This window comes from Danio rerio, chromosome 5 (assembly GCF_052040795.2).
Source record: "Danio rerio strain M-AB ecotype USA chromosome 5, GRCz13ab, whole genome shotgun sequence".
NCBI lineage: Eukaryota > Metazoa > Chordata > Actinopteri > Cypriniformes > Danionidae > Danio > Danio rerio.
In genome coordinates this window covers 14,606,442-14,630,267 of record NC_141025.1, presented here as the reverse complement: position 1 = coordinate 14,630,267, position 23,826 = coordinate 14,606,442, and the positions used below count along the sequence as shown (strand labels likewise).

General features: G+C 34.8%; 1 protein-coding gene across 20 annotated transcripts in view; it reads left to right on the top strand.

The window, feature by feature from the left end:
* add2 (adducin 2 (beta)) overlaps positions 1-21,755 on the top strand; it is a 53,148-nt gene extending 31,393 nt beyond the window's left edge. For 4 of the 20 annotated variants that reach the window (XM_087252793.1, XM_087252792.1, XM_087252800.1 and 1 more), the window contains 9 exons: positions 35-133; positions 2,468-2,644; positions 2,891-3,130; positions 6,841-6,957; positions 10,081-10,167; positions 11,715-11,844; positions 14,402-14,473; positions 17,443-17,476; positions 17,658-18,774. In XM_087252793.1, the coding sequence (XP_087108919.1) occupies positions 35-133; positions 2,468-2,644; positions 2,891-3,130; positions 6,841-6,957; positions 10,081-10,167; positions 11,715-11,844; positions 14,402-14,473; positions 17,443-17,476; position 17,658 (957 nt within the window). In that variant the 3' untranslated portion in view covers positions 17,659-18,774. Of the gene's footprint in view, positions 1-34; positions 134-2,467; positions 2,645-2,890; positions 3,131-6,840; positions 7,058-7,803; positions 9,195-10,080; positions 10,168-11,714; positions 12,207-14,401; positions 15,159-15,358; positions 17,481-17,657 lie in introns of those variants that run through there. The other 16 variants (XM_087252787.1, NM_001365434.2, XM_087252791.1 and 13 more) reach the window with 7 other exon arrangements.
* The last annotated feature ends 2,071 nt before the right edge of the window (positions 21,756-23,826 follow it).

The window sequence follows — 23,826 nt, the reverse complement described above, 5'->3', positions numbered from 1 at the left end:
TTCTAGCTGATCTCTCTTTCCTGTTATTGTTCAGGTGTTAGTATTGAGGAACCATGGGATCGTGGCACTGGGAGAATCAGTGGAGGAGGCCTTTTACACAATCTACCACATCCAGACCGCCTGTCAAATACAGGTAGGCAAAAAAAAAATGAAATTGAAAAGCTTCTCATTTGGACAAAATGTAGGAGAATATATTAGTGGGCCAGTAGGACAAATGAGACTGAATATTAGTGTTCGGAGATTCAGGCTGCGTCTGCCTATTTCAGTTCTACGCTCACCGGCCACTTTATTAGGTACACCTTACTAGTACTTAATCCTTCGTGGCATAGATTCAACAAGATACTAGAAATATTCCTTCGAGATTTTGGTTCATATTAACATGATAGTATCACGCATCCCAAAGGTGCTCTATTGGATTGAGATCTGGTGACTGAAGGCCATTTAAGTATGATGAACTCATTGTCATGTTCAAGAAACCTCTGGCATCAACAAGCCATTTGCGCACACAGAACTGCCGCTCACTGGATACTTTCTCTTTTTCGGACCATTCACTGTAAACCCTGGAGATAGTTGTGCGTGAAAATCCCAGTAGATCAGCAGTTTCTGAAATACTCGGATAGTCTGGCACCAACAACCATGCTATGTTCAAAGTCACTTAAATCCCCTTTCTTCCTCATTCTGATGCTCAGTTTGAACTGCAGCAGATCGTCTTGACCATGTCTACACACCTAAATGCTTTGAGTTGCTGCTGCGTGATTGGCTGATTAGAAATTTGCGATAATGAGCAGTTAGATAGGTGTACCTTATAAAGTGGCCGGTAAGTATATTATAATAATAATAGTAGCTCCCAATAGTTTTTAAATGCACAGAAGGTATAACAGGAGACATGGACGAAGAAAAATTAAGAGTCCAGGTAATAGTGTGAATGTAAATTTAAATTTAAAAGAAAGTTATAAAGGAGGAGGATTAACAAAGCTTTAAAAGTGAAAAGCAGAAACATGTACACGGCACAATAAGTAAAGTTTAGTAAAGAGTAAAAAGGGACAGAGCTTGCTGTCATCTACGTAGCATTGATTACCGCTTGACATTGTGTGGATGTTACCACTATGACGGAAATGAGATTTTGGTTTTTGGTTGCCATACTTGAGAAATAAATGTCAGTATTTGACGTCATTATGACGTTGGTTTAAGATGTTGGCTTGACGTTGGATTTTCGTCACTTTCCAACACAACCTAAAATCAGCTGAATATCAGCTTCATTTCATGTCAGTATTGGACATCAAAATAACATTGTCCATAGATGCTCGTGAGTCGTGACCTAGATCTAACCTAATATTAGGCTCAATCTCAATTCTACCCCTTGGTCCTTCCCCTTACCCCTACCCCTCGTTTTGCGCGCGCACGCCAAGGGGTAGGAGTGTCCCAATTCTCTTTATCTTGAAGGCGTTGGGCTAAGGGAAAGGGGTGAATAGCCCTTCGAACAAAGATTTTTCAGGACCACACTTGAAACCAAGGGGTAAGAAAATTTCCCAGAATACACCTGCCACAATGGCAATATTGCTGAACCCGGAAGTAAGGAGATCTACAAATGAGTATTTTTTGTCATTATTTAAAATTTTTATATATATATATTCATAACCTCGTTCGTGTGTTATCGTCATGCTTGCCATAAAAATGCTAAATTTCGAGATCTATAATCCCTATTAATAACTCCTGTACAGCAGTCCCACAGCATTCTGACACTGGAATACCCTGTCAGTATTGTCTAGTGGCTGTCAATGGGCTTTTTACAGAGTCTGCTATAATGTTACTGTTGTTTTTGGTGTGTTTACATTGATGAATATGGCCACTGTGTAAATACACAGTACAGTTACGATCTTATTGCCACAATATATTGTAATGATAACATAATATATGCCTTCAGTGATTTCCTGATGATAAATACCACAAAAAAAAAACACAACTGGAATCACTATCACAGTCGCCGTCATCTAATCTCACATGTGCAGGTGGTGTAGTGCTGTCCCATTCTTAAGGGTAAATTTTGAAGCCCTTCCCCTTTACCCTTGGTTGTAAGGGCCAAGGGGAAGGGGTAGGGGTACAAAAATAGAATTGGGATTGGGCCTTAATATCTTATGACGTTGTGTGTCTGCTGGCAGTGTTGGCCCAATATGTTAATATGATTTGGTGCTCAGAAAACATTTATTATTGTTAAGTATTGCTAAATAATATTACTAAAGCCAATTTTTTAAAAAGGTTTTGATGATATATATATATATATTGCACATGACATAGCAATGAAAGTCAACCTCAGCAATGACTGGAAAGGTGGTGAAAATTAATTGGTCAAAAACTGTGTGACCCATGTGAAAAGAGACAGTGCAGGCAGGGATTGTGAATCATTCATTTTTTTTTTGGCTGAGATGAAACTGTTTAATCATGCTGCAGTGCTGTGCTGTCCTGGCAGGTGGCAGCACTGTGCAGTGCAGGAGGAGAACAAAACCTCATCATGCTGGACCGCAACGTTCACCGGCCGGTCGCCAAAGGCACTGTGGGCTGGGCGGGATCCACCTTTGGCCCCATGCAGAAGAGCAGGCTGGGGGAGCATGAGTTTGAAGCTTTGATGAGGACACTGGACAACCTGGTTAGTTGATTAAAAATGTTCAGTAATTTGATCATTTACATTGTTGTATATAATATTGACAGTGCATCACATAACAATACTTACATTTATATTACGTTTATATATGCATAGAAAGTGCTTTACTGTTGCTGTATATGATTGCTTCTTTACATATTTTATTACCAATTATAAACAATAACAAGAAAGAAAAAAAGAGACTAGAGCAATTGACTCTTGACATCTAATCCCTTGGTGTTTGTTCTTCAGGGTTACCGTACAGGATATGCCTACCGTTTCCCGGTTCTGCTGGAGCGCTCCAGAACCCGGCGAGAGGTGGAGGTTCCTGCCACCGTCACTTCATTTTCCTTCCATGAAGATGGAGTTCAGCCTCATCCGCGTCTCCATCCTCACACCCAGAGGCAGCAGCAGAAGACCAGGTGGCTGAACACCCCAAATGTCTATCAGAAAGTCAACCAGGACCAGGCCAGCCCGGGACATCGCACTACGGTCAGAAAGAAGTCTTTTGTACGGTCAAACCAGAAATTATTCAGATGTGTTTATCACATCATCACAGTTTATTTACTGCGGTTTAGACAATGGTAATAAAATATGACAAGAACTCAAATTCCTATTGATGAGGAGCATTGATAGAAAGGTTTACTAATGTAAATGTAATGGATTACTGTCAAGTAACGATGTTTACAACTATCAATACTTTATTGTTCACTCTTAGCCTTAATGACAGCCTACTCATACAGATATCTGGCCATATATAAACATATATAGAAGCCTATCGCTAATATATTTGAACAAATAGGTATATATTTGTAATTCCAATGGTTGAAGAAGTATATACAATATTTTGAATTATGCAGTTAAATTCAAAATTATTAGCCCCAGTGTGATTTTTTTTAGTTAATTTATTTATTTATTTATTTATTTCGGAGCAAGGAATTTTCTCACAGTATTTCCTAAAATATTTTTCTGGAGAAAGTTGTATATGTTTTATTTCAGCTAATATAAAAGCAGTGTTTATTTTTATTAACCATTCTAAGGTCAATATTATTTAGCCCCCTTATGCAATATTTTTGTTTCGATTGTGAACAAACCACAGCCTAATTATCGTAACTTGCCCTGTTAACCTAATTAAGCTAGTAAACGCAGAATTAACAGGAGGGCTAATAATTCTGAACTGAACTGTATATTTTGCATAACATATGAAAAATTTTATATATTTGAAATCCAAATGAAATCTGTCATATACAGTTGACACCAGAAGTTTACATACACTGGATAAAAATGCACATAATATTTTTTTTCTAAACGTGTTCTCTTTTAGGTAAGTTAGAATTAACAAATTTGTTTCTGTTGTGCTTAATAGCAGAATAATAAAAGATATGTTTTTTGAGAAATTGTTATAAATTTTCTTAAATGTCAAGTTTACATACAATAAGATTATCATGCCTCTGAAAAAGCTCAGATGATGGTGTCAAGGTTTTGGAAGTTTCTGATTGGCTAATTGACAACATTTGAGTTAATTGGAGGCACAACTGTAGAATGGTATTTAAGGAAAACCTCTAACACACTGCTTCCCTGTGTGACAACATGGGAAAATCAACAAGCCAGAATCAACAAACAAAGCCAGATTACAATTTGCTAAATTACACTGGGAAAAAGAATAATTTTTGGACACATGTCCTGTGGCCTGATGGAACTAAGATTGAACTGTTTGGCCATAATGACCAGTGTTACATTTGGAGGACAAAGGGAAAAGCTTACAAGCCTATAAACACCATCCCAACTGTGAAGTATGGGGGCTGCAGCATTATGTTGTGGGGCTGTTTGGCTGCAGGAGGGACTGGTCCACTTCACATCATAGATGGCATCATGAAAAAAAGAACATTGTGTAGAAATACTGAAGCGACATCTCAAGACATCAGCCAGGAAATTAAAACTTGGCCACAAATGGGTCTTCCAAACAAACTATGACCCTAAGCATACTACCAAATTAGATAAATTGTGCTTTAGGGCAACAGAGTGAATGTTTTTTAGTGGCCATCACAAAGCCCTGATCTTAATCCTATAAAAAAATTGTGGGCAGAGTTGGAAAAAGCTTGTGCGAGCAAGACAGCCAACAAATCTGACTCTATATTAGATGTCTATATGGCTGTAGTCTCGTGTTGTAAAAAAGATTCATGCAAACCTCTAAAATGTACAGGTATTTTCAACATCAGCATTTTGACAAAACACACAGCAAAGTTTCATAAATCAATTTAAAAGCATAAATAAGCAGATTTTATCTGTAAATCTGGACAATTTAGTACACAGTGCTTAAAAGAAACACAAAATGAACCAATCTTCTTCAATGTGCAACACAAACACCCCTGTTAAAATCTCTAAAATAATGTTTTTAATATGCTGTGAAGAATTTGGTAAGCTAAATTGTCCATAATGTTTGTATGTGAATGAGTGTGTATGGATGCTTCCCAGTGATAGGTTGCAGCTGAAAGGCCATCCGCTGAGTAAAACATATGCTGGATAAATTGGTAGTTCAATCTGCTGTGGCGACCCCAGATTAACAAGGGGACTAAGCTCAAAAGAAAATGAATGAATGAATGAATGAATATGCTGTCAACTGAATCACATTTTCCAATGAGGTTTCATTAGTTCATGTATTTACTAACATGAACTAAGTACGAACAACACTGGTAGAGCATTTTTTAATCATAGTTCAACATTTACTGATGCATTATAAACATCCAAAGTCATGCTTGTTAACAGTAGTTGATGCACTGAGTTCTGACACTGAACAATTGTATTTTCATTACGTCGTCTAACATGAACATATACTGTAATAAATGTATTGTTCATTGTTTGTTCATGCTAGTAAACACACTAACTGACATTAACCTCATTGTAAAGTGGTACCACTAAATCTTTTGGTCTCCTTCACATTCAGCCACTAACCATTCATATTTTCTTCTACAAGTATCAGTGTGAATGAGTAAGCCAGTAAGCGTGTTCAGAAAATAGTCTGACAGTGAATCATAGGATATTATTGGTATAAGGGCGTATTTGTTACATCACGCTGTGAGGGAGGACTGGTGTTTCTCTCCCACGTCCCTTTTCTCCTTCTCTGCAATGCAGGGGGAGATTTTTAATCGCCATGACACTCTCTGCAGTGACCACAGCGCCCTCTCCTGGCTACTCTCAGATCTGTTGCACAATTCTCTTGTCAGGGTTCTGCCACTTTGGTCTTGTAAATTCTTGTTTTGGTGGCAGAGCTCTGACACTACTCCATGTCTGGTCCTGTTTCTGTCTCTGTGTGCGCGCGCGCCGTCGTGGGTGTACGCCGAGTGTGCGCGCTGCCACTTGATGTGGCCGCGCACGCTCTGCGTCCCTCAGACGCGCGCGCTCTTGTACTAGTGTTTGTGTTTGTTCTGTCAGCAGCGCGCTGCTTTATTCTCGGCGCCTCCGTCTAGTTGGTTTCAGTTTTGGTTGGCGCTGAGATGAAGCATGCGCGTTGCTTATGTGTGAGCGCACGATAAGGTGTTTATCTATCGTGTGCTCGTGTCTTGCGTCTCTTGTCAAAGCACGTGGCTCGGTGTTTACATTGTGGTCACGTGCTTTTGTCGTGTGCTTCAGTGTTGTGTTTGTTGTCATGAACATGCGGTTAATGAGTTCTCTCATTGGCTGCATGTTCTTGTTGTGTTATGTGAGCGCATGGCTTGTATTGTCTCTCTGTGTCATGCGCTCTCCCGTCTATTGTCTTGTCCCACCCTCCTGGTTAACCCATTATTAGTTAATTGTGTTCACCTGTTTGTGTGTTAATTTTCCACAGTTTATATACCCCTCACTTTTGCTGTCCTGTGTCAGTTCGTCATCACATGTTGTTGTTTAAACCCTTGTCTTGTCATGTTTTCAGTTATCATCGTTGCCAGCCTGCCCAGTCCTGTTTGTATGTATTTGTTTTGTTAATGTTTTCCCCCTCGGGGTAGTTTATTTTGCATTTTATTTTTATTATTTAATAAATTCCCATTTATTCTGCACTTGAGTCCTCGCTCCTTTTTCCCCATTTCCCCTCACCCAACCCTGACATCTCTTTTGTATTCCTTCAAATTGTCCGCTTTTTCACAGAAAAAAATTTGAATAATAAAAATGTGAGTGTGAAATGACGAGCTTTTGAATTTCTCCTGTATTGATTTCTTCTCTTTCAGTGGCAAAAGTCTGAGGAAATCACACAAGGCAGTGGACGAGCCATAAAGATTGAGAATCCAAACCAGTTTGTTCCTCTGTTCACCAATCCAAAAGAAGTCCTTGAGACTAGAAATAAGGTATTTTTCATTATTTATTGAATTTTTGCATCGATGTAATAAGGTTCGATGGCCATCGGGAAGAAGGAGAATTGCCAGCAATAAGTCAGATTTGTTTCCAGTGCATGTTGGGCTCCGGCAGGGCTGCCTCAGGGCTGCTGGAGGGGGTCCGGTTTGGACCACAGGATTTAATCTCATCAGACATGGACCTTCAGCATGCACTAAGGTGGTTTGCTGCTGAGTGTGATGGGGCTGGGATGAGAATCAGCACCTTCAAGTCCGAGGCAATGGTGCACCACCGGAAAAAGGTGGTTTGCCATGTTTAGGTTGCAGGAAAGTCCTTACCTGAGGTGGAGGAGTTTAAGTATCTTGGGGTTTTGTTCACGAGTGAGGGAAGGATGGAGCGTGACATTTACAGGCGGATCAGTGCAGCGGCTGCAGTAATGCGGTCAATGTACCGGTCCGTTGTGGTGAAGGAGCTGAGCCGAAAGGCAAAGCTCTCGATTTACCAGTCAATCTATGTTCCTACTTTCACCGATAATCATGAGCTTTGGGTCATGACCGAAAGGACAAGGTCACGGATACAAGCGGCCGAAATGAGTTTTCTTCGAATGGTGTCAGGGTGTACTCTTATGGATACACTCTCAGAAATAAAGGTATGTGAGCTGTCACTGGGGTGGTACCTTTACAAAAGGTACAAATTTTTACCTAAAAGGTCCATATTAATACCTCAAGCGTACATATTAATACCTAAAAAGTACAAAAGTGTTCCTCTTAAAATTTGTAGGTACTTATATATACTTTTGAGGTATCAATATGGATCCTTCAAGTACAAATGTGTATCTTTTGAAAAAGGTACCACCCCAGTGACAACTCACATACCTTTATTTCTGAGAGTGTAGGGTGAGAAGCTCTGACACCCGGGAGGAGCTGGGAGTAGAGCTGCTGCTCCTCCACATCGAAAGAAGTCAGCTGAGGTGACTCGGGCATCTGTTTCGGATAACTCCTGGACGCCTACCTAGGGAGGTGTTCCAGGCATGTCCCACCGGGAGGAGGCTTCAGGGAAAACCCAGGACACGCTGGAGGGACTATGTCTTTCGGCTGGCCTGGGAACGCCTCGGAATTCCCCCGGAGGAGCTGGAGGAAGTGTCTTGGGAGAGGGAAGTCTGGGGTTTTCTCCTAAGACTGCTGCCCCCGCAACCCGACCCTGGTAAAGCGGCAGAAAATGAATGAATGAATGAGTGAATGAATGAATTCTCTGATGCAAAGTTGAATTTTCAGCCTCAATGCTTTAGTGTCAAATTATTCTAATATAGTTTCATATCTGATTAATGTCTAATTATGGTTAATACTGAAAACAGTTGTGCTGCTTAAAATTTGCAAACTTATTTGATGATTAGAAACTACTAAATGCTCAAAAACAAAATGTTAGAGAATACTTGATGGCCAGCAGATGAAGAATAGGATAAATAGGAGAATACTGAAAGGAATAACTCACCCGAAAATGAAAATGTACTCATCCATTTACTGTTCCTCAAGTGGTTCCAAACCTTTATGAGTTTCTTAATTCTGCCGAACACAAAAGAAGATGTGTTGAAGAAAGCTGTAGTAGGAATAACAAATACTATGGAAGTTAATAGTTACAGGTTCTTTACAGGTTCACAGTTACAGCCTTTTTTCTTTCGTGTTGAACAGAGGAAATAAGCTCAGTCTTGGAGATACTGAAGAGTATTGAACCTAACATTTCCCTTAATGATGTGTGCAAGCATTGTTCTTATTATTTTATCTCTTAATCTATGATACTTTTGAATTATTTAATATGTCTTCTACGTTTTTTTCAAGGGAAAGAAAGACACATTTGTCATAATCTGTTAGCTGCATGACTTACCAACAGAACTGTGAGCAGATTTGACTTATTATGGCACAGAATGGCAGATTCACCAACAGTGTGAGACAGAATGTTTGTAGCAACAGAAGTGTCCCAACATGTGTTGCTTTTCAGATTCACCATCAGGACAAATCTGGTGGTGAAATAGAAAAGGAGAGAACAGCCAAAAAGTGAGAAGATGACAAAAGAAGAAGAAAAGCTAAATAAAAACATAATATAATGTAATAAACCTGAATTAAGTTTATGACTGTGAATATAAATATGTTAACATTAAGATACATTCATGATGTTTGTACCTTAGTAAACTGGCGTATATGAAAAAAAGAAAATACTATTTATGTGAATAAAACAAAGCCAAACTTTTTGTTAGCAAAATGACTGACTCATCCTTGCTTACTTGGATCGTAAAATCAATGTTTGGTAAAATGAAGGTAGCAGTCCACAGACCACAATAAATGTTTCCTACAGAGCGAATATGGCAAGAAAACTGTTTCATATTGCAGTGGTGTCTGCACAGAAGTGCTGTTGGAAGGTTTGAAAAACCTGTAAAAGTCATGAATTTTGAGAAATCATTTTCCAGGCTCGGAAAAGTTTTGCAAAAAACAAATAAACCCAAAAAGTTTAGAAAAAGTCTTGGAGATTTGTTTTACAAATATCTGTGTACTTGAATATATATGAGATGATAATATTGGGTAAATTTTAAATACAAATGCGCTGTTCATCCCTTCAGGTGATGTTCACTGCGTGGGGTAAAAAGCAACTGGCAAAACATTTTCACACAGGCAGCAAGATACTTTCTAAAAGCTTTTTTTACAGATATGAAAATAAATATAAACTACAAAGATTGTCACATATTTTTAATATGCAATAATAAATTTGAACGTGCATTTTTTCTTATTTGCCACATGTACGTAGACATTACAAGAAACATTAGGTCATGAATATTTCCTCACACTTTATTTTGATGGTTCGTTTGTTGAATTTAAGTTACATTGCATCTACATGTCAACTAATTCTCATTAAATTAAGTGGAATATTAGGTTGGGGTTAGGGTTAGTTTAAGTTGACATGTACGTTTCTTATAATCGGTTAAATGTCTGTTAAAGGAGCAGTATCAACAGATATTAAGCAGACAGTCTACTAATACTCAAATGGACCAAATGACCAAATATTTACCTGAAAGTTTTAGAAAAGTCATGGAAAAGAAATTTTAGTAGTATAGTTATTATAATGATGATTTTTTGTTGTTGTTTCAGATAAGAGAGCAGAATCGTCAAGACATGAAAACAGCTGGACCTCAATCTCAAGTGCTAGCCAGCGTCATCACAGACAACAGTCCACCGGTGAGATCACAGAGTGTCTTTCAGTTTATACAGTTGAAGTCAGAATTATTAGCCCCCTGAATTATTTGCCTCCTGTTTATTTTTTTCCCAAATTTCTGTTTTAGGTAGAGAAGATTTTTTTCAACACATTTTTAAACATAATAGTTTTAATAACTCATCTCTAACAACTGATTTATTTTATCTTTGCCATGATGACAGTAAATAATATTTGACTAGATATTTTTCAAGACACTTCTATACAGCTTAAAGTGACATTTAAAGGCTCAAAGGTTAGGGCAATTTGGCAAGTTATTGTATATAAACTGTAATTCATACTTCAACAGTGTGTGTGTGTATATATATATATGTTTGACAGAGCAAGGAAATTTTCACAGCATTTCCTGTAATATTTTCCTTCTGGAGAAAGTCTTATTTTTTAATTTTGGCTAGAATAAAAGCAGTTTTTAGTTTTTTAAACACCATTTTAGGGACAAAATTATTAGCCCCTTTAAGCAATATTTTTTTTGGATAGTGTAAAGAACAAACTATTGTTATATAATAACTTGCGTAATTACCCTAACCTGCCAAGGTAATCTGGTTAACCTAGTGAAGCCTTTAAATGTTACTTTAAGCTTTATAGAAGTGTCTTTAAAAATATCTAATAAAATATTATTTACTGTCATCATGGCAAAGATAAAATAAATCAGTTATTAGAAATGTGTTATTAAAACGATTATGTTTAGAAATTTGTAGAAAAAAATCTTTTCGCTTAACAGAAATTGAAAAAAAAAATAAGCAGGGGGGGTCTAATAATTCAGGGGGGTTAATAATTCTGACTTCAACTGTATACATTATATATATATATATATATATATATATATATATATATATATATATATATATATATATATATATATATATATATATGTGTGTGTGTGTGTGTGTGTGTGTGTGTGTGTGTGTATATATTTATTTATATATATATATATATATATATGTGTATATATATATATATATATATATATATATATATATATATATATATATATATATATATATATATATATATATATATATATATATATATATATATATATATATATAATTGTCTAGACTTAGATCTTCCAAGTAGAATCAAGTGGTTTTATTTTTGCTGTAGCAAAACAGCAGCAAAAGACAATTGATCAAAGTCTGTCCAAGCCTGAACCTAGCATTCATATGTGTTTTCTTTATCTGCACCTATGTTCTTATCTTAAGTTAAAACCTACGAGTTCTTTGACAGCAGCTGGTCTCATCCAAACTATAATAATACTTCATTGAGCAAATCCTTGAACAAATCCTTCATTTCTGATACTATCAAAACATGTTTTACTCTGTAATTGCTCTCGTCTGCCTGCCACCATTATCTCTCTCCACTTTCCAGCCGGTGCCCTCTGTGGTTAAACTCCTTTTTTAACTGTGGCAGACTCATTGTCATTTTCTATTAGATAGTGTGTTTTCTCTTGGGAATAGGGAATATTTCATTCTGAGATTTCAGGATTATGTGAGCATGTTTCCTGTTCCTCCAGTCTCCTGAGATTGTTGAGCCTCCAGTCCCACCAGAGCCGGAGACTCCAAACCCCTTCAACGAGCTGACGGATCATGAGCTGGAGGAATATCGCAAGGAGGTCCAGCGCAAACAACACGGCCAGCAGGACGGTACGAGATGACAGTGTCTTAACTAGACTTAGAGAGAGTAGTTCTGTCCCACATCCTCTTTTTCTAACCTATTGATTTCGAGCACAGGCATTGACATCTGATTGATTTTACCACTGGATTAATGAAGACAATCCAATAAGCACCTCTACAGTACATATCTTTAGACAAACATTGACTTTATGTCATTGAATACCAAAGTTTAGCTTCTTTAATTTTATTTTTTTTATCTAAGATTTGAAGCTATATATATATATATATATTTAAATCCAGAATGTATGTATTTAATACTAAAGTGTGCCTTGAAAATAAATGAATTAAAGTTTAATTGAGTTTCAGCATGTTTCCAGAAACATCTAACTTGAGGATTTGTGTCCTGACATCATTTCTTTTCTATTAAGCACCTGAGCGCTGATCTTTATCCTCTGTGTTGTGTCTTTTTAAGCCTGACAGCCTTCCTACATGCACTAAAATCCAAGAACTCTTTTATAGTTACTACCAGTGTTGGGGAAGTTAAATGCAAGGTTACAAAGTTCACATAATCCAACGGTTTGGCAGGTTACAGTGACATTAGTAGAAACTAAAAGTTCCCTCAGGTTTTTTAGCTTTTAAGATTTTATAAGCAGTCTTTCTTCCTGCTTAAGAAATGTTGCTTATTATTATTAAGTATGGAGGAATTATTAATTACTTTTTTCAGTAACTGCATTGATTATAAATGGAAATCTTTTGCATTTTTAATATTCTAAATGTAACATGCGATTATAAATGCAATTGTACTATTATACATGTAACTTGCAATTAAAAATAAAATTTTAAGGCCATACATTAAAAAAGGTAAATTAAAAACATAAATCTTACTATTCACAACAAAATATACAATGATATGGTTTATTTGGCACAGAAATAATGAGAATTCCTATTAAACATTATACATTTACACTTTGTAGATCTACAGTACAATGTATAAATAATAAATAATTATCAGTTTGCTGCATTTTTTTGATCTGTGAGTATTTGTGCTTTTAAACTCCATCATGGGGCGTTGATATCTGCTTTGACAACTTTTTTTATGTTGAAGAAAATTCCACTGTTTTTAAAACAGTGACAAAACTTTTTAGTTAGTCAAAACAATATCATTGTTGCAGAGATCATTAGTTATAGATCCATAATAAAACTGAAAAATTGCTTATAGTTACCTGGTTTTTGAACTGAAATTTGCCACCCAGACTATTTATTTTTTCAAACTAATAAAAATGTTGATAAAATTCAATAAATGTCAATAAAAGTCAGGTTTTATAATGCATTTTGAAAACTGTTGCTGGGACTTTTATTTTGTTGTTGACATACATCCAACTGAAAGTTGATATTGAGTTGTGGGTGGCACTTTCTTTTTTTGCATCATTCTCACACAGCAAATTATCATTAAGAAGAGTGTATCTATAAATATTAAGGCTAAATCATCCAACTAACATCAAAAGAGAACGACCACCACACTGTAAAACCCCAAAAAGCTGAGGTAACTTAAACCATTTGAGGAAACCGAATGCAACAAACCATTTAAGTTCATAAACTAATCCTAATGAGTACTGTGAACTTAATCCATTTGAGTAAACGGAGCAATTTGAGCCCAGTAAAACCCAATAAATGAGGAGAACTCAAACTAACTGAATACTGTAAAACCCAGTAGGTTAAGGCAACTCAAACTAAATGAGTTTAAAAAAAACTATTCTACATAAGAACTGTGAACTTACTCCTTTAAGTTAAAGTAATGAGGTAATTAATTAACTCATTACCTTCAACACTGAGTTCAAAACTCTTTTCAAATGAGTAGAATGAACATTCAGTAAATTCTGAGTTAACTACACTCATTTCATTTGATAAAGTTGACTGTTGGGTTTTACAGTGCACTTTAAAAGCAGAAGCAAATGCTCAGACTTTAAAACAAACAGAAACTAGCCCTCTTTTCGGTAGATTAACATATGATTAAAGAATAACAATGCGAGCTTGCTAAATAAAACTCAACTCATGCAATTGTCAAAGCTCAAATACAGTCAAATAACTCAACTCAACTCACTTTATTTCCATAGCACTTTCACAAATCACAATGATTACCAAAGTGCTGTACATAAAACGCATGTAAAATATACATAAAACCAAAATACATAAACATGATTAAAAGCTAAAGAAAATAAGTGTGTTTTCAGTGACCTTTGAAAAGACTCAAAAGTTTGAGCTGTTCTTAAAGAGATTGGGAGATCGTTCCAGAAGAAATAAACTCAAAACAGTCAATTACACACAGAATTAGACACAGACAGAAGAAAACATCCATGAATCACAAGCAAACAAATATTATTGCTAAACCAAACACTCAGATGGAACGAAACATAACCTCTCTCCCCCCAAAATAATCACAATAATTTTGGAACCATTTCTCTTTTAATGAAATGACTCTCCAGCACTGGTTCTCACTCACTGTACACCTCCTCCTTCTTATCTTATTTCCCTGTGCTGTACTTGTGTTTCCTCTCCTTTTCCTCCTTCACTGTGATGTTGTGTAAAGGTGTGGAGGAGGTGGTGAATGACACGGGGTCTTCCCCAACTACCTCCCCCATAAAGACCCCAGCGGCGTCAGGTGAGAGCCGGCGGTGCTTCACCCACACCTGTGCATGAAAACCCGCTGAAACACCTGCTGTAGTCGCATCATCCACATCCTCCTGACCACCCCTGTTACTAAAGAGAACATTGTTTTGTCCAATTGGGTTTAAGTAGATTAATGCAAATTGCTTTTATTATAATCGCTAAAAATAACTCCCTTGAAGAAATGGTTCACCCAGAAATGACTGTTCTGTTATTGCACTACATATGGTGACACTTAAAGGGAGAGTACACCCACAAATGAAATTCTGCCATCATTTATTCACCCTTGACTTCGTTTAAACTTGTTTCTTTGTTCAGTTGAAAGCTTCAATTTTTGTGAATATTTTTATTTTTATTTTTTTAACATTACTATGGTTCTATAGTGTAGTTTCGACTATATTTCTAGTGGTATAATCCATTTTTACTGTAAATTTAAGGATTTTTACAGTACACTATGAAAGTCAATATGCTTTTTCCAATACTCCAACATTGTGCTACATATGATGCAAATTTTCCATTTCTTATGGTATAATCCAGTTTTTACTGTAAATTTAAGGATTTTTACAGTGTAAAAGTAAATACCCTTTTTTCCCCCAACATTCCGACATTGGCTAGGTAAAACTCTTCCATTTCTAATGGTATTATCCAGTTTTTACTGTAAATTTAAGGATTTTTACTGTGTGCTATACACTGAAAAAAGTGTTGCATCCAGAACTGTTGCAAACAATTTATTTGTGTTGAATTTAAACAAACAAATTAAGTTTATTAATGTTCAACTAAATTTGTTTGTTTAAATTCGACACAGATAAATAGTTTACAACCACTTTACTTAAAAAAATTGAGTAAATCCAAGGAGTCATCTCTGAATAATTTTTTTCAGTGTATGAAAGTCAATAGCTGCTTCTTCCCAACATTCCAACATTGCTCTAAATATGGTGACACTGTTCCATTTCTAATGGTATAATCCAGTTTTTTACTGTATATTTAAGGATTTTTACTGTGTGTACCATGATAATCAATAGCTGCTTTTCTCAACATTCCAACATTGCTCTACTGTATTTATGGTGCAACTTTTCCAAATGTAATGGTATAATTCAGTTTTTTTACTGTAAATTTAAGGTTTTTTAGTGTACTGTGAAAGTCAAAACCTTCTTTTTCCAACAATCCAACATTAGTGCAACTTTGCTCTATATATGGTTCAACTTTTCATTTCTAATAGCATAATCCAGTTTTTTAAGGTAAATCTGAGGATTTTTAGAGTGTACTATGAATGTCAATAGCTGCTTTTTCCAACATTTCAGTGTTGCACTATATATGGTGCAAATTTTCCAATGGTATAATCCAGGTTTTTACTGTAAATTTAAGAATTTTTTTAAAGTGTACTGTGATAGTCAATAGCTGCTTTATTCCAACATTGAGCTATATATGGTGCAAATTTTCAAATTGTATAATCCAGGTTTTTACTGTAAATTTGAGTTTTTTAGTGTACCATGAAAATCATTAGCTGCTTTTTCCAACATTGCGCTACATGTGATGCAAATTTTCCAATTCTAATGGTACATTCCAGGTTTTTACTGTATTTATTACTATATATTTTTTCTGAATTTCTAGATGATTAATTTTGGCATTGATTAATTAGAGTTTTTTAAAAATGTACAATGTAAAAAAATGTCCTTTATTTTTTACATTACAGTATAATTCTGCTAGTTATTTTACTGTACATTTACAGATTAGTTTTTTTTTTTTTACAGTGTTCAATGAAAGTCAATAGCTGCGTTCTTCCAACATTCTTCAGGATATTTTAGTTTGTGTTCAATCAGTAAAAACAAATCTAAAAAAAATTTGAAGGACTTGAGGGTGAGTAAATAATGTGGAAATTTTCGTTTTTGCATGAACTATCCTTGAAGGTTTCATTACATTAGTTAACATGAATTAAGAATGAACAATAGTTTTACCGCATTTTTTTCACTAATTATAGATAACGACCGCATTTACTGATGCTTTACTAAAACTGATTGACTGAAACTTTTACAAACCGTTGTATTGTTTAACATTTGCCAATGCACCGTGAACTAACATTTTTATTTACTAACTGACTAACATTTTTATAATGCTTTGTTCATTGTAGTTCATGTTAGGTAATAAGTGAACTAATTTCATCAAATGAAACGTAATTAAAAGTGTTACCCATAATGTGTTTATTTTCATATAAGCTACCATTTACTGACAACCTCAGAGCTCAAAACAGGTCTGTGCTGAAAGATTCATCTAATATTGTTAAACCAAGCCAATCCCCCGCCCCTCCACCAACTCCCCGAGGGGAAGACAATACTAAAATACAATTAATGAGAAATTTAACAAATAAGAAAAATAATTCTTGTTTATTCATAATAACAGCCACTGATACCACCCATTCAATCAAGCAACAACATTCGAATCGGCTGTGAATTTCATATCCTTTGCTTCAAATCAAAAGTTTTAAAAATCAATTCTTAAAAAAAGTTTCTAGTGTAGCTGGTTGGTTTGGTTCTTTGCTTGTAACATTAACAAAGACTTTATTAAACTAAGCCAACTTAACAGTTCCAAGTTACATTGGGATTATTCAATTTTTAAGTAAAGTCAATTTGTGGGTTTTAAGGCAACAGGTTTGCTCACTTTTTTTAAAGTAAAGTAACTAATTGCTTTAAAAAGTGATTAATCTGACCATTTATAAATCCACAAATCCAGCTGTGACGATGCTGTGATTTATTATTCCACAAATGTGCGAATAATGGCAGAGGTTGTCTTTTGGGTGAACAGTGCCTTTAACTGGACGCAGAGTAACATGGGTAGTCTGTATTCAAGTCTGTGTCTGTGTTTTCATTTTAATTTTTCTGTTTTTATTTACGTGTGACATTACTGTTTGGCCTCCATCTGTCTTCACATCTTCTCTGTCTGTCTCTGTCCCTCTATTATAATTTGTAGGACAGTCGTTTGGTACTGAGATCTTGTCTCACTAGTGAGTATATAGAAAACTAAGACATTGCACACAACTTGAACCAGCTTGTTGGCCACAACTAGCAGCTGCTTCTGTGCCATGGTTAAAACCGCTTAACATCCTGACAAATGCTTAACTGCTTTTCTTTATTTTTCTTTTACTATTTCTTTTGCATTTTTATTTCAATTGCATTCGCATACAGATGAAAAAACTGCAGATGCTGTTCAAAATGATAAAGGTGATGAGAAGAAGAAGCAGGAGGAGCTTGAAAAGCAAATGAAGGCGCTATCGACCACTGACACTTCAGAAACCACGCTCTCAGCCCCGCCCACAGCCCCGCCCAACAAGCCTGCAGGAAACACCCCCGAGGGCTCGCCGTCCAAATCCCCATCCAAGAAAAAGAAGAAGTTCAAGGCGCCCTGTTTTCTCAAGAAAAGCAAGAAACAGAAAGAAAAGGCAGAAACTTGAACTCTTACAGATACGTTTTCTTCACTAATACTTCACATCCACTGTGTATCCATTTACTGACCTTGCCAGCGGGAACCTTGATGTCAAAACAAAATCAAATTCACATCAAGCGAAAACATGACAAAAATCCAGCCTAATCTCACGAGGAAATGTAACTATTTTACTTTTTGTCATTTTAGTAGCTAATTTCAAGCTATTTTAAGTTCACTCGTATGAAAATGTAAGAAGGAGGCATGACACCAAGCCCCACCCCTAAACCCAACCCTCATTGGTGGATAAGCAAATCATATTTAATTGTACGAATGAGATCGTACAATTTCATACGAATTAACCACTAAATCAAAGTTACGAATTGCCGTGAGATAGCATTGGCTTTGTCAATTTAGCACGGAAATAAGAAAATCTGAAAATGTATGAAAGTTTAGTACTAAAATGTAGGAGGCGTGGCACCAAACCCCACCCATAAACCCAACTGTCATGGGGGGATGAGCAAATTGTACTAAATTGTACAAATGAGATCATACAAATTAGCTAACAAATCAAAAAGTTACGAATTGCCATGAGATTGCGTTGATTTTGTCAGTTTAGAATAAAAATATGCAAGTCCAAAAGTGTACAAAAGTATAGTGTATAAATGTATGATTTTTAAATGGAGGCACGTCACCAAACCCTACCCCTAAAACCAATTGTCTTGGGGGGATGAGCAAGTCGCACTAAATTAATATTAATTTAATAATTCATGAATAAATAAATCAAAAAGTTACAAATTGCCATAAGATAGCATTGAAAACCTTGACGTCCAGTTGCATTGATGTCGTTTTGGTCACCAAAATAACAATGCAAAAAAATATTACAAAATAAGATTTATGTATTCTGATTGCATGTCAATTTTTCATCCATATGGATTACATACTTTTAACATAATTTAACTGACTGAACAGACAATGACTAATATTTGTTAGTTAAACATTAATGAAACAAGATCTTGATGTCAAAATGAAATCAAATTGACCGAGCAAAAACATGTCAAAAATGCTAATTGATTTGTTGTCCAAACCCAGCCTGATCTCACGAGAAAACATAACTATTTTACGTTTTTTCAGTTTAGTGGCTAATTTGTATGAATTTGTATGAGTTTAGTTTTACAAAAAAGTACAAATAAAAAAAAAGTGGGGGGGGGGTGGTTTGGGGTTGGGGTGGCACCAAACCCCACCCCTAAACCCAAACGTGATTGGTGGATAAAATAAATCATCAAAAATCATACTAAATTCTACAAATGAGATTGATATCATATGAATTAGCCACTAAATCAACAAGTTACGAATTTCTGTGAGATAGCGTGGGTTTTGTCAGTTTAGTACGAAAATACAAAAGTACAAAAATGCATGAAAATGTACAAAAGTTTAGTACAAAAATTTACAATTTTAAAAAGGAGGTGTGGGACCAAACTTCACAACCAAACACCACCGTCATTAAGCGATGAGCAAATCATACTAAATTGTACAATGAGATCATACAAACTCATACGAGTTAGCCACTAAAACCAAAACATTATGAATTGTTGTGAGATAGCGTTGCAAAATTTTGACATCCAGTTGATGTCCGTGCATTTATGCTGCTTTGACCACTGTAATACAACACAAAACATATTATGCAATCAAAAAATGTAGGCCTGACAAATAAGATTTCTGTATTCTGATTGTATATAATATTTCCATCCATTTGGATTACATACTTTTAACATAATTGAACTTTATATTTGATTTGATTTGTTTATTTTCGATCAAAAATATCATACATAAAACATAATTAACAAAAAAAAAAACATTTCAACATGATCGAAAATGGAGTTGGATGAAGCACAAGCTTATTATTTTCCCACCCCATTACCACATACTTCATTTGTCTATTACTTAAACGTATTTCTTCTTTTACTCATCCCTTTTTTTTACATTAGACATGTTTTATCCTTTTGGCATCTTTGACATATTATATGTTTAAATCAATTTGTACCTTTACGTTTTGTAACATAGACCGCACGGAAAAAAAACATAGTACTGCAAATAGCCATTAATTAAAGTTTCATCATACCTTTCTCATTTTATCCTTTCTCAATCACCTTCATCATTATATTCCTTTAATAATATATATGTATACAACTTTTAAACTGATTATTATGCTGACATTTTTTGAGAGCAAGATCTAGACTGTTCCATACTTTCACACCACAGACAGACAAACACAAACTTTTTAAAGTTCTTCTTGTTTTCAACCTCTTAAAATTTAGTTCTTCTCTCAGGTTGGATTCCCCTTGTCTTTCCCCTTGTGCTGTATTAAATTGAATTCGATCATTGAACTTGACTACTTTAATCTAAAAAGTACAGGATTTTTATGCTCCAAATAACCCACACTGTCTATCAGTTTAATTTCTTTTTTCTGCATTGTACTTGACTGATATCTGATAAATGGAACAAATAAAAGATTTCTGAAATAATATCAATAAATCCAATGTGTTTAATATGTTTCTTATTCATTTAAAGCACATTGGATTTAATCTATTGTGTGGAATATGGAGCTGCATAAATTTTGCCCCTGGTTAATAAGTAAACCAATCTCATGGAACTGAACTAATTGGATCTGGCTTGATTCTACAGCTCTAGATATATTTATACCATATTCATATTTTAGCTGATTAAATCTAATAGTATTAAGATTGATTCTAAGGAATCTGACAACATACATTAAAAAAAAACTGATGAGTTAAATAAAAAGCCTACAAACATTGTGTTTTTTTATTATATAAGTAATATATTAATACATAATATATGTAATAAAAAATGTTTATTCATCTGAAAGCTTCAATTATAAATTTACACTGGATTTTTCCTACAATGCTTATACCTTAATGTCAAAATTACATCAAATTGACCTCTAAAACTGGCATCAAAAAACATTTTAGGATGATTATAGCACTGCAAAAGATTTTTGATGTGCTTTTTTGATATGATGTGGGGTTTTTTTGACAACATTACATGTCAGTTCGATGGCATTTTAACTTCAAGGTAGTCAGTTGACATCAAATCGATTCGCACTTTTTGACCTGTTTCTATTTTGTCATTTTTACATGAAGGTTCCCGCTGGGTTCACATGCCATACGAGTTTTTAATTATGGTTTTGTGACCTGAAACACGTTTCACATTCAATTTCACAATGCTTCACTGATGCACATTGAATATGTGACCCTTCCCTTTGCTTTAAAATGAATTGCACTTAGTATATGCATAAAAGAAAAGAAAACAAGAATGTGGCATTGAGTAAGCATTGATTGTTCACGTCTATCGATTCTGATTGTTCCTCATTATCATGTTTATATACATACATGTGGCATAACTGTGTTCTGAGTTGACGAATCTTTTTCAAACATCCTACATCTCACTTTGTTATGAATAGCAGGGATTAAAACTAACCTAAAATAAACCAATCACTGGAAATCATGATCGCAATGGCTTGCAAATAACACACACACACGTCTGAAGGCCAAAATAAGCAAGATCATGGCTTGTTGCTGCAAAGAAAAATTCAACTTTAAATGCACGAATTTATTCCACTTGTTTTTTTTTTCCAATTGTTATTTTTTTGGGAGGGGGTATATTTATTTTGTATGTATGCTGGAGACTTCTTTGCAGTTGTAATTATTTTTATGATCCGTCACTGTTATTTAAATGCTTTTGTGTGTATATTAGCTGGTTTATAAACTTGATTCCATGTCAATATTAGAATGTAAAATGCTAGGATCGGATGTATCATTCATTAAAGTTCACATCCATGTTGAGTTGTTGTAGTTCTTTCTTTGGGTTCGATTTTTACTTGGATGTAATGATTGCTAGTTTGTTTGTTTGTGTTTTGTTTGTTTATGTGTTCATTCGTTTGTTTTTTTGAAAATGAGTTAAAAAGTTGTGTTGAAGATTTTTTAAATCTATCCAGGTGATCTCCTTGGCCCAGTTTTTCTAAAGTAATCCAGTGGGATTTCAGATCACGGATTGGATCAAATCTTGATAATGGGTTTTTCTTCTTCTTGTGATTTTATTTGGCGGTTGGTAACCAGCTTTTTGGAGCATTACCGCCACATATGGAAAAAACAAAAACCAACAAACAACTTTTTCCAAAATCCTTTTTTCTATTGATTACCCTCAGCCAATACCCTTTCCATCTGCATATTACAGCTATATTATATAGTGGCTATTTTCTCTAAGGAGGCTCTCTCAGTGGTCAAGAAACAAAGTCTTACCCGGGATGTCTTTTACAAGTTTTATTCTTTATAAAGAAGATCACAGTCATACAGCGACAACAGTTTCTGCAGAGTGAGATACTAAAGCAAAGTGTGTTCCCCTTTTTATCTAGTTTGTACTGCTTACGAGGTCAACTCCCAATAAGGCCTCATCTACAATTACATCAGGCGTCTTCTGCTGTTCGTGCGATATGCTCATAACAACCACACATCCTTCTTAGGATAATGAAAAAGCTTTCATCTAAAGAAATATAGTTATCTATAAAAAATGTACACATAGGTTTTATGATGAACATATGGAGAACACAGATACACACACGTAATAATGAGTCTTAGACAAGTTTCTAATATATAAAGCTCATCTAAAAATGAATTTCCATTACAATTACCATAGCTGAACATTACAACTTGTGAAGTTGGAGATTACCACTATGCTAAAAAATCTTTCAGATGGGGAGCTAGTGGCTGGGATGCTCAAGAAAAGAAACCAAAAAAGCCACTCTGGAGACATCCTTAAATCCTGTTTTATTTACAACTCTGTTAAAATAGTTGGGTTAAAATACCCCAACACATAACCCAACTATAGATTATTATAGCACCTTCCTAACTATTGGTTATTTTATCTCAATGCATTGGGTTTTTTAATTAAATGTTATTTTGTCTATACTGGTATTACTATTGCTACTATCACTACTAATTCTATTCATTTTATAATTATGGCTGGGTAAATAAATAACACACAGTTTTCAAAATTATTGAAAATGCTTTATTTCCATAAAATTTTTGTTCGACACTTTTGTTGAATTAAATGAAGAATCACAAACAATGAAGAAACAGAACAAAGTATAAACTGTGCAAGCAGAAAATCCTGTGTTGATGGAGCAGAATATGGAGCTCTGTGTGCTGTAAAGACTGTCCAGCAGCTGCAGCAGGCTTCACAGTGTCCACAATCTACAAAACATTTTAAACACATCCTAACGCTTCTAAAAGATGGTCTTGGATGGTAAAACGAATATAAAAACCACGACATGAAGAGGTAATTTTATAAAAAAAAAACAATATTATTGCGTTATAGCTTAAATCAACTTTATAACGCAAAAAACATTACGCACACATATTAACACAGCTGTTTTGTGTCAGTTAAATCAGTTGAATGTTGAAATTCAAAATTTTACCCCATCTGCTTGAGTTATTAAACAAAAAAACAAATAAAGGTTAAAAATAACCCAACAAAGCACCAAATATTTAACTCAACTGGTTGAGTTATTAATAAATAAACTAATAAAGTTTCAAAATAACCCAACAAAGCACAAAATATGTTTAACTCAACCATTGGGTTAAATAAATAACTTAACATTTTTTAGAGTAACTATTCTGCTAAATACTAAACTGTATTACTTAACATATATCTAAAACACACACCAATGGGTTTTTCAAAAGCCATGATATAATTTTGAATTAATATCAGACCCTGTAATCCAATCTTACATATGATTTGGTTTAAAACTGACTTTTTTGTTATTTAAAACTTTGAACTGATTGGGATCTATTTTATCCAAAAAAAAAAAAAAAAAAAAAAAAAAAAAAAAAAAAAAAAAAAAAAAAAAAAAACAGG